This window comes from Brugia malayi (genome assembly GCF_000002995.4).
Source record: "Brugia malayi strain FR3 genome assembly, contig: Bm_v4_Chr1_scaffold_001, whole genome shotgun sequence".
Classification (NCBI taxonomy): Eukaryota; Metazoa; Nematoda; class Chromadorea; order Rhabditida; family Onchocercidae; genus Brugia; species Brugia malayi.
This window is the reverse complement of record NW_025062475.1, coordinates 13240393-13255485: the sequence shown is the minus strand read 5'-3', so window position 1 is coordinate 13255485 and position 15093 is coordinate 13240393. Positions and strand designations below refer to the sequence as shown.

Genomic DNA, 15093 nt, shown 5'->3' with positions numbered 1-15093 from the left:
AAAAAAAAATATATATATACAAATATTGGATTCGAAGGAATCAGGTAATCTTAATACTGTCATAGCTCACATGCTTGAAATATAGAGAAATTTAATAATAATAACAACGGAAAAAAAATTTTTAGCTTAGTAAAATCTATCTTTGTGTTCAGGTTTTCTTATTAAACAGTCAAATTCAATAAAAAAAAATGAAGATAATTTCTTTAACGCTATGCAAACAAACTACAACAGTAAACCTAGCATTGTTATTATACTAATTTCAACAAATTTTATAGATAATAGTAAAAAACAAAACAAAAAAAAAAAAAAGCAAAAAAAAAGATACTTGAAAAGAATGAAAATCTAATTCTATTGCAAATTCGAATGAGTAAATGCATGATCAAAGAAGTTGCCGAGTTGCACTATATGCACAGGTAGCTTTAATCATTTCTTCGGAGATTCCACCACGCCATATACCGCCAATAATTTTGCAATGCTGTCGTTGTACTGCCAGAAATGATAATTGTCGTAAGGTTGCTGGCTCAAGCGGGACAAATGCTACACCGGTGGAACATATGAATGCAAATTGCGTTTTTGAACAGACCTGTGAAAATTTTATTCTCATAAATTCTGACCATTATAAGCCTATCTTTAGAATTTACGCAAGCCTACACTCGATTAGTAATTATTGTGAACATGAATTCAATATAATTATTCGAAAAGAAACTTAATCACATTTCAATTCAGTTAAAAGCATATTTTAAGTCAGTGAAATCATTTTCTTACGCCAACAACAACGGTATATAAAGCATTCACTTAGTAAAAAAAAAAAAAAAAAGATAATACTAAAGTATTAGATTATAAGTAGCTATACCCCATAGAATCGTAATTGAATATGCATGGGAAGACGATATTTACCCGCTGGTATTACTCGATAAACCTTTCGTTCATCATCAAATATAATATGATAGAAGGAATGATATGCTTGACGAAAAATCTGCAAAATAAAGAAAAATTATTCTTTTCTTGCAGAAATTTAAAGAATAACAATTAAAAGTAAAAGAAATATGAAGTGAAGAATTTTTTTACCCATCACTTTCAAACTATAGATCATATGATGCTTTTGTTGTACTCAATACTGCATCGCTAACTCTCTCTTTTCGATCTTTTTTTCACCTCCGTTCTATTCTGTTTCACCAGCGTAAACTCCGATCCAAATTTCCTAGCATATCATAAATTATGTGTTATAAAAAAGAATAAAATTGTAAATTAGTTTAAAAAAAAATAAACAAAACAAACCTTTGCAATGCAAATATCATCACTGACGTAAAAAGTAAGTGGTGATTCAATAGCTCCCATTCGATGCACTGTTCGTCCGTATGTTTCACTGATGCCTCTAACACGTAATAAATTCAACTATAAACATATAAAATTTATTTTCATTAGCAATTCAAATTTAATAACAGTTTTTAGAAGAATGCTAAATCAAAGCTGCTAAAAATTTTCGTATCAAATCAATAAGTGACATTATTACAGGTATCACTAGAAAATCTATACGAATTTATGTTCAGTATCTCACTAAACATAAGTTTTACTCTTTTAAAAATGTTCAAAAGCAAAAAAAAAAAAAAAAAAAAAAAACTAACATCAGTAGGTGAATCTGATGATGGTGGATAGGTATTCCAGCAATTATTTTCTCCATCATAAACAATAATATCGTGATTATCTTGTAGTTTAAACACTCTTCTTCTATCACCATCTAAAACAATCGGGAAACGACTACATCTTTCCTCATTTTCATTTGCAGCAATTGTTTCACTGATAATTACAAATGTCATACTATCCTGAAACAAAGAATATTTAGCAAATTGCATTTTCTAATAATTTAAATAACTTAAAGTTAAACTAAAAGAAGAAGAAAAAAAGAAACCTTAAGAAGTATTATTTTCCAAAACGGAATTGGTCCCATTACAACGCTTCTTTCATACATATATAATTGATGTTTTCCACAGCCAAGTACAATATTCTCTAAAAAAACCTTATTCTCGAATTCATCACCAGATACTTCATCCAAATTAAATACATCACATGCACCGCTATCCATATATATTCGTAACATTGATATTCGTGGTACATCACAATCCTAAAAAAAAATAATAATCAAATGGTTAATAAATGCATATAAATCAAACTATTTAACCTATTATAATATATATGACAGTTATATTCTATAAATCAGTCGAAAAAAACTATTTTAAAACATTATATGTGTTTAGAAATTTTTAGAATTTTTTTTTTTTATACCACATTTTTTTGGCACTTCTTAAATTTACCTATTCAACATTAGCTATTTCTAAATTATTTCCCAATTTATGTGATTATCTAACTTTTGCTTTCTTTATTTATTTGAAAATAAAAAAAAAAATTTTTCCCGTTTTACACTCATCTCTATTTATCATCCTAGTGCTGAATCTGAATCCTTTCATCAAAATTCTATAATAAAAAAAAAAAAAATGTATCATAAATAAACTTACGAATAATGCGACAATAAGAGCATAGATATATGGCTCATCAGGTGATACAGTGTAAAAAGAATAAAAAAGTTGAATAAGCGGAAAATCAAATAATTTTGACCATGAATTAGGTATAAATGAATGTATGGACCATATTTGAATACGATCAGTACAAAATGGTGAAACGTACAATTGATGACCCCAAAAACCAATTTTCATAAGTCGATAATTTCGTAGCTCAGGAATAATTCCAAAAATACGCATTATATAAATGAATAATGCCTGATTTAACACTTAAAATCTGAAATTTAAAAATTCACCAAAAAAAAAGTTGTTATTTTTCAAAAAATTACAAATATCATTTATTGGAAAATATGAAAGTAATATAAGCAAAAAGAAAACGATCGATAATAAATAAAAAAAAAAAAAAAAAAAGTAAGGAATAATCTTTTTGTCTTCGATTCTCTTTTTCAAAGTTTATCAAATGTTTTCATTTTAAACAACAGAACAGCTGAGCAAAATGTTAAAAAACAACAATTAAAAAAAAAATTAAATAAATAAAACAGAAAAGCAAACCTGATAATACTGCTAATGATAACATATTGCAGTTGAAAGTGATGATGCATTGAGGATAAATAGCAAAAACCAACAATCAATCCTCTAAATTGTTTATCATTTTGTTATATTGCATAAAAAAAAAAAAAAAAAGAAAAGAAAAAAACATAAATCAATATGTGAAATGAATGAATGAATCAATCAATCAATCAGACAAATTATTCATCCAATTAAATGAATATTATTCCATCTGATCAATAATTTTATCATTTACACTGTTTCATAATAAAACATATGGTTAAATTGAAATATTGAAGAAGAGAACGAGAATATTCCAAAAAAAAAAAAAGAATAATAAAAGTATTTGTATCTATTCTAAATTATAATAAACCAATTATAATTTTGAATTTGGTTTATTAATATTTGATGTAAAAGTAATAATATTCTAATATATTTGAACTGTTTAATATTATTTGTTTGATTTGTTTCTTTCTTTTACCTTTTTATTTGAATACAATTATTAATTGAAGAAATTGATTTACAAAGGTAATGTGTATTACCTTCGTAAATCAATAAATAACATTAAATAGTTCAAATATATTAGAATATTATTAATACCTTAAAATTTTATGCAAAAAATCAAGTGTTAATCATTATTAATTTTCAAGTATAGCTCCAAATAAAATGGAAATTGATCAGAGAATGAATTATAAGAAATGAATGATTGAATTACTCTAACGAATGATTTCTCTCTAATGATTGTGAGAGTTGGAAAACTTTCATTTCTCTCCTCTTTTTCATCTTCACCTTTACAAATTTTAGCATTGATTTGAATCCTTTGCACCTCTTACAGGTAAGCTTTTCCTGTGTTTCACTCTCCAGTACTAAAAATTTTATATTTATAACTACTATCATTCCTGAAATCATCCTCTATACAATAATTTTGCCTAATTTATGCATTTTATACTATTTAAAGTCAACCATGCAAGACTAACATAAAACAATGCCATTTTTTTTTTTGGTTTAGTTTAATATTTTATCTTTTCTTTGCTAATCTATCTTTTCGTTTTACATCTGAATAGTACACTTTAGTCTCAGAAAAAAAAAAAAAGAAAAAAAGAAAAGAAAAGTATCACGAAACTATGATAAAGAGAACTATTGATAAATCTTGCCTGGAGGCTTCATAGTTAAAAGTTAATTGTCTAAGCGAAATAAAAGCTGGCATTTTGACCAATCGAAAATTTTAACAGTTTTATCAAAAATCTATATTGAATAATCATTTACGCCTCTCTTCCTTGTTATTTAGCTAATCAACATGTATTTAGATATTAGCTGAAATATTTCATATATAAGTGCAGTGTAGTTTCACAGGTGGATTGATTTTTTAAAAATGAATACTCTATGTATAATCCATTTCGAGCGTAATTCGCTGCATTATTTCAAAGAAAGCTAACCTTATATCTAGATATTTCAAAGTAATAAAATTGAATAATTCGACATTCGTTGATGATATTCAATCCTCGTGATTAGTAATTATTTAAATCAGTTACGATGTACGTGAACAGTATTCAGATATTACGCTTGCTTAAATAATTGGATTTCAAATTTAAAAATATCTCTAAGCAAGAACTTTTGGAACCAGACTTTTCCAGTAGCAAAATATAGAAATAGCTTCGAATAATTGAAATTAGGAGCACAGTGTCAAAGACATTAATGAAACTAATATTCATTTCGAGTTATGTACATTAAAGCATAATTAAACTATCACAGAGCACAAAACAACGAGACAACATAGTTGCACAATAGTAAAAGAACTTCCGCGTACTTTTTTTTTTTTTTTTTTCTAAATCAATTGTTTTCATTCCCACATAAATTAAAGGTTTTCTTCGAGTTAACAAAAAAAAAAAAAAAGAAAGCTCGAGGGACTTAATTGAATCTAATCTATCATATAATTCTTATACATTAATGTCTCATTTTTTTCAATTCCCTTCCCCTCTCACAAGAAAAGAGAATTCTTTAAAGCTTCATAAATAAAACTGATCAGTTCATCATCTCAAACGTAAATACCAACCCAATAATCACAAACCAAGCACATATGTGCTTTATTTGTAAAAATTCAAAACAACGTGATCCATTCATCCAAACTGATTTAATTCAGTAACACATTCAGACGTGCCGCATCTCTTTCGCTGCAAATCACTTCACATATCATACTATATGCGACAATTTTAGTGGCAATTTCTTCATTAAATAAAATTAATTTCATGTATACTTTCCAAAAGAAGCTCTAATCTGCAATAAAATACTCGAACAATGTTAAGTAAAAGAAATTAAACGATTGAGGAAGATAAATTAACATACCGCTTGCTAGATTTTACACGTAGCTTTGAAGAGCGCACATCATTTGAAGGCATATGCGCTACTTGATCCTGATAGGAGAGGAACAAATCCAGCATTTGAGAGTTTGGAGGCTATAAGTGTAAACTAAAGGTATATAATTATAAAACTGTAGTCTTTAATTATAAGACTATAATGCTGCTTATTGCTTGAAAATATTAAAATCCATTCAAAAGACCTAAATAATACAGTAGTCAATTAACTGTTATTTTATCTTTAAAATATATAGCGCAAGACATTGAAATCTTTTTTAATTATTTTTGACGAAATAATTCGAGTTGCAGAAAAATTTAACTATTTCATAATAGTGTAAGTAATCATATCCTTAGTCTATTTGTTAGTTTAATTGTCGATGTCTAAGTGTTACTGAAACATCAAACAAAGTGTAAACCTTGTATAGTGGTTGTTGTGGTGGGTTACGTGCTCGCATATTATTTCCAGTATAAGCAATGCATTTTAATTGCCAATCACCTACTTCCTCATTCCATCGAACATAACGTTCAATGAGTTCTAAGAAATCCGGTGGTATATAGTTTTCTGCAAAAAAAAAAAAAAAATTTATCCAATAGTTCCATTATCGATAGTACTATTGCAAATGATCTATAGTAAAACGATGAAAATAAGCCAAGAAAAGAACAAAAGACTGATAACAGATTGATAACACTAGATGAAACGTTCTAAAAGTTTATATACAAGAAAGGCAATGTCAGGTTAATGTTCATTAAGTTATCTGCAAGAATTTGCAGCTACTTTACAATTCCACAATTCTTTATACGCACTGATCTCTTGTGTTTAGGTGATTTCATAACAATGTAATTCTTTTTGATGAGAACAAAATATAGGAAAACTCGTTGCTTTCTTTATTCCTGCTAAAAGATTTGCCATCTTAATCAATTTCATTCAATACGAATTAATTAGTATATATATATACTATTTACCAATAATGAGCAGTTGTAGAAGAAGTTCGCTGCGAAGTTGACGAACACAATCCAAAAGACCTTCCATTTCACGTTGATGTTCCATTTGTAAATCAGCCAATTCACTTTTTGCAGCATTTAGCATATTCCAAACTTTTTTTATCTTCTTCGACTTTCCATGTGCTTCTTCTGCTAAGGTATTATATTTTTCTTCTAGATCAATCCTATAAATATAACTGCTTAACAGAAAGAATTATCTTTTTTTTACCGTTTTTTTTTTCAAAGCTTGCAAAATCTTTTGCTTTTTTTACCCCTAATAACTAACAAAACAATTCTGTATAAAAGGATAAATTCTATTATTTTACCAAAAGGAAGATATAGGGAACTTAACGCATAATTCTCTGCACAACATGTTAAAATTAATATTCAAACATTGACAAACTTATAGAGTAAAGAAAATTTTAGGAAAAAAAAAATTTCAAACTCTCTGCTACATTTTCATCAATCCTTTTAATCAACTGTTCTAACAAATCGGACCTCTCTTGATTTTTTTCGGCCAATGCTTGCTTCAGCTGCGTCTCGTTTACACGTCCACGTTCTAATTCAGCATTACTTTGTTCTAGCAATCGGGCTTGTTTCTCAGCCTTTTCAAGCATATTTTCACCACCAACAATAAGCTTTTTCTCAATTTGCTTTAGTTTATTCATCAATGAATCATGATCTCTATGCGCTTGAGCCAATTCTTCCTAAATTAACACAAAATTTTAGAAAAATATCCGAAACAGAGATGTGATCGAAAGCAACTCTATAAACGACTGCCTATAAACATACCTCTTTGGCATGCAGTTCTGCTATCAATGTTTCGCGCTCCTCGTCAGCTATTCCTTTTTCCTTTTGCAATTCATTTTTCCTAATTTCAATCGTCTTTTCCAGTTCTTCAATACGATCACTATAACGATTTCGCGATTGTTTCTGACCTTTATTCCAACTCGATTCATCCACCTCATCTTCATTTCCACTTGACTCTTCTACAAGCGAAACAATAAATGATTAATTCATATCAAAAAATTTTTGTACCATAAGGTTTCATAATTTATAACAAGAACTTGTAAAACGAATATAAAAGAAAGTGCGTTCAGTACATTCATCCAAAAATGTCTATCGAACCTTTTTCAAGCATACGCTTAAGATGCTCAATTTCCAGTTGAAATTTCCTTAATAGTGCATCTTTTGGATCCTCATTAATTCGAACCACATTTTGAATATTTTTAGCACGATTTGCATATCTTAATGTGGAAACCGTTTCATCGTAATTATAGGAAGCAGGACCAATATTTGCAAACTGAAATAAGAAAAACATTACTCCACTGTACGACTTCTAAATTTTTAAACTTTTAAAATACGTTTCTACAAAAAACACTGTTCTTCGCACATAGTCATTAAAATCAGACTATGTAATAATTTACTTACCATGACAGTCTTTGAATTACCACCTAACGAATCCTGAAGTAATCGCGTAAGTTTGGAATTTCTATAAGGAATGTGAACAGTCTTCGAGTCGACCAAAGCACTAATAACATTACCAAGTGAAGAAAGGGACAAATTGATACGAGCCGCTTCTTTTAATCGATTTCCACTGGCACCACTCTTCGATTGTCTCTCACTACCCTAAATTACAATCATTGCGATCGTCGCATGATATCGGCCAAAAAGTTGAAACAATTACCGTTGAAAATAAAAACAAAATGTTGAAAATAAGTCGTATTTATAATTCAAACGTAACTTAATGAATTTTCTAATGAAAATCTACAATAAGCTGAAATATTACAAAAATGTTTTCTCAAAAGTACAATACATAATATTGTTTATTTTACTGATATCACCAGATATAATGCACTGAATTGCAAAATTATACAAATAACTTAAACTTACGGCCAAATCGACAAGCTGTAGCTTTCCTTGTGTGATATGACAACGATCACCAATCTTTTCACTGCATTCAATCGTTATTGTAAACAGAGCATGGGAACGTGAACTGTCTACATTCATCTTTGTTGCACCTGTTGATCTAAAATATAACGGAAAAGTCAATAAAAACGCTTTCTAATCAACTGAACTTACTTTAACATTTATATTAGCTTCATCAAGTCTATTCAGTTCACATCTATTGCACAGAATAATTGTCTATTTCAAAATTTCTAAATTACTTTGTTGTTTCGAAAAAATAGTAACATACCTGTAATTATTACCGAATTGCATGATACGCTCCATATGATCTGCACCGGAGACAGTGACGCTTGATAGATCTTTCACATAAACACCAATGTCTGGTCGTTCCTAAATAACATCTAAATTCAAAGTAATAAATTTCGATTATAATTAAATAAAAAATAAGTAAAAAGGAGGAGTAAATTAAAAGTCATTCACTTAATTTATTTACTACCCAGAATAAAGTGATTAACAAAAAAAAAAAAAAAAAAACACTAACCTTAATTTCAAGACCATGCACCGGATTTTTAGCTAACAAATCTCGGATCTCTTCATTGTAAATCTCTAAATAAGAAACTCGAACAAGGAATGTTTTATCTTGTTGACATTTTGCTATATGATCAAAAATATGTGCAAATGAATTGGGAATTATTCCAGGACAATTTTTATTTCCCAACATTGTGAAAGTCTTTCCAGTGCCAGTTTGTCCATAAGCAAGAATAGTACCTAAATAAAATTAGAATGAGAAAACAAGAAGCAATAAAAAAAAGGACTAAAATTACTCCTAGAAATAAAAAAAAAAAAATGTTTATTCTGTTTCTACTTATTAATTCATAATCTCATCGAAAACACTATAAGTACATCGCAAATTTTATCTTCACTCACAATTACCATTCAACATTGAATAAAATTATTACATATCTTTTAATGAATTAATATTAACGTTGCAACCTTTATCGTCCTCTTAAAAATATAACGGTCTAGTATTTCTGAGGATTAAATTCAAAATCGTACTAACCGTTATATCCCTTCAACACGTTGTTAACAATGTGCCTTGCAGCAATGTTATAAACATTAAACTGATTGCTATCTTCTCCAAACACAGCATCGAATGTAAAAATACGAGATGGTTCCTAAGAAATATTTAATTTCTTCATATACAAAAAAGAAAAAAAGAAAAACTTTTTTTCCTTGAATTACTGATATCAAAAACAAAAACTAGAATGAATGTCTAGAGAGGTGCTTTAATTGCTATCAACAAAAAAAATTATTATTCAAGGCTAATTTATGATATTTCCAATTTCTCGCTTTAATATACTATAAAAAATTGTCGAAATGTTTCAAATAAATTTATTACTTGTTGTAAAATGATTTCTATTTGATTTTCAATATTTAAAATTAAACTTAACAATTTCATATTCACAACCAAAGTGGCTAATCAATTTAATAGGTTGTGAATAGAGACTACATCTGATTTAAATTGAAGCTACCTGGTCATTGTTTGGATTGGTGACGACAATAGAGTTGCTGGCACTCTCCACGGTTACAATTTTTTGATAGCCTTGTTCAAGTTCTATACGGCTCAGAGGTCTACAACGAACTACCACGCGAACATTATCTACTTCTGTCACCTCCATCAATCGTCACCGTGAGCACTCTACAAACACACAATGAGGAAAACCATAACTTAAAGGCAAACAATTTATGGTGCAATTTGAACGTGAGGCTACACGTCTACTCTTTACGCATATCACTTATTATAGATGAAATTATGCAGACATATTTTTATGTATATTAGCAGATAAAAAAAAAAAGTACTGATTAAGACTCACAAATATATAGACTTCTTATCATTTGGATGTTCTATAATCCGTCTTTGTTAGACTTAATTTTTTTTTTCTTTTTGTTTTAAATATGCGCAAGTGTTGAATATAATCGTCATTTGTCATATTTTATCACTGTTTCGATTTTTTTTTTTACCAATAATTTTTGCAAGAATTTCACACTACAAATAAACCTGTTGGTGTGTTTTTGTAATGTGATAATTTCAGATTCATAATAACCGAGACATCCTCAAGATTGACATTTTTCTATTTTTATAATAGATGCTTAGTTTATGATTTTATTAACTATGTTAATCTCTTGCAATGATAATTTTAACACTTGAACTAAAACTAAATAAACCAAGCAATTAATAGGCGTATAAAACGCCAAGAAAAGAACGAATTCTTTTTGGAATTTAGACTTTCAATATGCTTTATCGAAAGTTAACAATACAAAGATAAATACTAATGGAATTAGAATGGACATACGTGCCCGTGAAAATAGACCAAATTGACAAAAAACAACATGACAGCTGCAAGCTTATACAAATATAAACTTAAGTAATAAAAAATATGTACAAAATAAATCAACACTACCAAATGAAATGAAAACAGATTGTAATGGTGGGAAAAAAAAGATTAAGTCAAATTTATAGAACGAGAAAAACTTTTTTACTGGGCAAAAAAAAAAAAAAAAACCAATTACAGTAAATATTCTGCACACGTGAACTTCACAGCATTTATAGAGTATATAAAACGATTGTTAAAACTTTCTCATTCTACCTTTTTGATACCAATAAAGATAAAGATAAGTTTTTGCCGAGTGAGTAAGAAATATAAAATAAAATGATATTATTCCTTATTTCTAATCACTGTTTTATTATTTTTTTTATTTTTTTTAATTCACTGAAATCACAGGTAAGCATGCACAAACACCAATGTTTGTAATATGTATTGAAAAGAAATGTAACGCAAATCAAATCAAACAGCTCTCACAGGCATAAGCAAAGCGATGTTATTGAGCGGAATAAAAAAGACAAAATTACTAGTCAGAGATCGAGAAATAAATTATAAATATAATTACAGTATATGTAGGAATGAATAAAGTAGAATACTATATCTCTTTGAATAAAAACTAAATTCTATAGTTTACTGAAAACTTATAGTTTTCCGAAAACTCCTTAGAAATCTATTACTAATCAAATGAAAGCGATAGTGCGAGCTATCTTGAAACGGCGAAGCATTATAGCACTGTTTTTACCGCTTGCTGCAACGGCAGCAAGCAGTAAAATTTTCCTTTTTTTCTTTTTTTTTCTTGAGAATCTCGAATATGTGAGAAGAAATGTGTTCAAAAAAAAGTGCTGTAAAATTGCATCATTCGAATTGATCTGCTAACGGGTTACCGCCGCTGATTCCGTATTAAAATTGACAGCATTGCTTACGAAATCAAGTAATCGGCGCGCATACTGCAAAAAAAAAAACTATAATGAGGCTTTATATAGGAACAATTCCAAACAACAGTTTTAAAGCAAAATAACACCAACTGAATTCTAAGAATTAAGATAAATGAAGCAAAACAACTCCACAGTAAAAATGTATACAACCAGATAACATAGTGGTATTACGAAGATAATTAATTAAGAAAATATCTGATAAATTGTTTTACGGAATCGGTAACGAATTAAAGCCCAGAAAACTATAAACACTTATAAAATCTGATGGACCGTAAAATTTGCTACCTGGTCAGGTTTCACCGTTGATATATTATCCGCATCTAAACCGTACTTAACAGCTTTAGCAGCTGACGCGGTTTTCTTTTTAACTCCGTAATAAGTGAGGATGTCCACAAGGCCAATGAAATATATTAACCGCTTATCGCTTTCTGAAAATTTATCTGTTGCAGTTAAGATCTATAAGAGAAATTAAAAGTTGATAAGTTGCATTAAAATATCATCAATTCCTGCCTTTCGATTACTTTTTTATGCCATATCCGCTTTTTCCAGGCTCAACAGTGGGAAAAACAAATAGTCTCAATGTCCAAACAGTGTAGAGTAAAACTCACCTGGACTACTTGGGATTGCATAAAACTCATCATCAAGATCTGGTCCACCGGATGGGATTGGCGCAAATGCACCTGTTAATGGCAACGGTGAATCCGGTGGCGTTGGAACAAGTTCATCACCTGAAATTTCACCTTCAGAAGGTTCGGCTGGTTGTTGGCCTGCTGCCTCTTGCTCACCCTTGTCCATATCATGGATACCTGAAACAGAAAAAGAAAATAAAAATTATAAACTACCTATAAAAATTACAATAACTCTTTACATTTTCGTGTTTTTCTTTAATTTCAAGTTAGAAACTAACCAACAAGAAGCGAATAATCCATTAAGTGCATTCTTGCTAAGAATTCGGCATCATCACGTAACATTGAAAGTAATTTTTCACGCGCATCGGCCGGCAGTATTAATTTGTACTTATCTTCCAAGAAATCATTATCCTTAATTAAAAAATCACATACATCTTTGCTTGGACCAAATTATATGTTTTTAAGAAATTCCGTAAAGAAAAAATGACAGTAACTAACTTTAAGTGTTGGAAGTTCCTTCGTTTTTTCCTTATCAGTTGCTTGCCGCTGTACAGTTGAACCCTATAAACTTTTATTGCCTTAAAATATATCTACACGTGCACTGCATCTTCAGGTATTTAGGAATTCATTTTTCAGTTTTCTGAAATAAATTTAAGACGCTGTCGACAAATTCACGACCAACTGGAAATTTCGGAGAGTACCTGACAATATTTGACAACACCTGATACTACCAAATTTCTCAAATGAAAATTTAATGAAAGTCCGAAACTCAATTTATTTCAGGAATTTGTAAAACATCCTTAATAAAAAAACAGACAAATTCAGTTACATTTCAAAACCCCCAATAGAATATGTTTTATACAACAATATAAGAAGCACACAATCAGGTCGTTCATTTATCAGTGGTTAAATGCACACTGAATCAATCCGTCTAGAGAGAGAATCTAGACACCACCTAATTTTTTCAAATCAATTCATTGGATTGATTCGAATATATATGTAAATATACTGATACTGATTCAAAACATACCTTCAAATCATATTTACGATGGACGGCATATTTTCGACCAAGGATATTGCGCATTACAATCAAATATGTTTCACTACCATCAACAGTGAGACGATATAGACCCAAAAACTGTGGAAGTAAGGTTTTGCCATGTTTTTCTACTACATACTGAAATGACAAGTATAAAATTTCAGACAACATCCGAAAAATACAAAGCACACTTGATAAGGATTGAAACTATTCAAACTAAACATCCTTCGGTCAAATTTCACCAAATTTCATAAGAACGTTCTCTACGATCAATTATCTTCTAAGTCTTTCTTGATAGATTTTAAGCTTCAAAATTCTGATAATTATTGCGAAACCAAGTATAAAATTTTATTAATATAATGTACTTCGTGATATGATCTGAGAACTGAGTGCAATTCGGCAACTGCTTCCGAATCCATTGATTTTATCACAAATTTCTTATCGTGTGAAACAAACAAACGTGAGCCACTTTTGTCTACTTGATCCAGTTCTGGTTCCGGTTCACTATATGTTAGCGAACGCTGTAAAGATAAAACATCACTCAAAAGAAATCATAAATAATGGTGGAAATGATAAGTGATTAAACTTACTAAATATTCATTTTGATCAACACCAAAATGGTCTCGAAGATTTCGGAACACATTAGGACAATAATCTTTGATCTTGAAATGGCTTGGCATATTATCTCTAAAACAACAGAAACTTCGATACTTACGTTGCATTACTTATGCAATATAAAAATTTTTTGCTTTCAACTAATTTTGATCGTGTGGGTTTAATGAAGCTGTTCAGTGACACGATCATACTAAATTTTTTGTAGCTTTGTAACTATATTAATACTGTCTGATACGCAATGTGGTAACAAAAAAGATGTACAGCACAAACTGAGTGTACAATCCAGATGACTGAAGTTAGTTAGAGTTAGATTCAGATGGAAAATTCGCTTGTGAAATACACAAATTGATCTTACTTGTTAAAGAAATGATTGTCAATTTTAATTTTAATCGAGGCTTTAAAATCATCAGGCATCAGCAACCCTGGAGGTGGAACATGTAGTAATTCGCTGATCTGTAACATAACTGTCATAAAGCTTTGCTAATTATCTCTTATACTTCTCAAAGCAATGCTTCTGTGCTAACTGTTCAAACTTCATATGCCAGTTTTTCATGAAACATTTTATTTGTAATAAAATCATCAACAAATCAATCGTCATGCAAACAATCAGTGTTCATGGTTGTTTACACAGTGCTTGATTTATTACTTGTTTTTTAAGTAAGATTTGAAAAGCAAAACAAGCCCCAACAATTATGAAAATTGAATGTTTTCTGTTTTAGCCTGAAATAATTTAAAGCTAACATAAAAACGACACAATATTATTAATAAAAATGGGAACTATTTACCGAATGATTCACTCCCCACATGAATACCGAAAGAAGTGGTTCCTTGGCTCGAAATAATTTCCATTTTGGTACCAAAACTTTTCCTTTTCCCTTCTTTCCTTTACGTGGTGTTTTTTTCTTCGTAGACATCTCTACAAAGTACAATAAAAAATTCAAAGTTATTATGAAATAGTATGCGACGATGGACGTTCTTTATTGGTAATAAAATAGTCATTCGCCCGAATTTTCAAAAGATGGATTAGAACTAAGGGAAAAAACACTGCACTGAATACAGAAAACACGATACCGAGAATGGCATTTTCAAGCCTTAAGAATATCATGGTTCAAATTACTTATTCAAATCATTATCTGAGGCAAATATTTCGACAAAATTAGCCCTCGAAGTACGGAGATTACGT

General features: G+C 29.5%; 3 protein-coding genes across 3 annotated transcripts; all 3 read right to left on the bottom strand.

Annotated features, from left to right (window-relative positions):
• Positions 1–379: 379 nt before the first annotated feature.
• On the bottom strand, positions 380–2756 carry Bm4493 (Uncharacterized protein; the record flags this gene model as incomplete). Its single annotated transcript, XM_043077752.1, has 6 exons — positions 380–583; positions 854–976; positions 1279–1395; positions 1626–1823; positions 1910–2122; positions 2514–2756. The coding sequence occupies 6 exons, from the start codon at positions 2754–2756 to the stop codon at positions 380–382; spliced, it is 1098 nt and encodes a 365-aa protein (XP_042933686.1).
• Positions 2757–5196: 2440 nt separating this feature from the next.
• Bma-klp-20 (kinesin-like protein KIF3A, putative) lies at positions 5197–9987 on the bottom strand (the record flags this gene model as incomplete). Its single annotated transcript, XM_043077751.1, has 13 exons — positions 5197–5236; positions 5409–5518; positions 5836–5981; positions 6383–6585; positions 6899–7107; positions 7193–7389; positions 7529–7703; positions 7832–8029; positions 8294–8429; positions 8598–8698; positions 8850–9076; positions 9369–9483; positions 9841–9987. The coding sequence occupies 13 exons, from the start codon at positions 9985–9987 to the stop codon at positions 5197–5199; spliced, it is 2004 nt and encodes a 667-aa protein (XP_042933685.1).
• Positions 9988–11564: 1577 nt separating this feature from the next.
• Positions 11565–14824, bottom strand: Bma-ppk-2 (Pip kinase protein 2, putative; the record flags this gene model as incomplete). The annotated part of the gene is made up of 10 exons (XM_001902864.2): positions 11565–11639; positions 11913–12055; positions 12236–12433; positions 12535–12667; positions 12755–12817; positions 13287–13433; positions 13661–13816; positions 13886–13982; positions 14266–14363; positions 14696–14824. The coding sequence occupies 10 exons, from the start codon at positions 14822–14824 to the stop codon at positions 11565–11567; spliced, it is 1239 nt and encodes a 412-aa protein (XP_001902899.1).
• Positions 14825–15093: the final 269 nt, after the last annotated feature.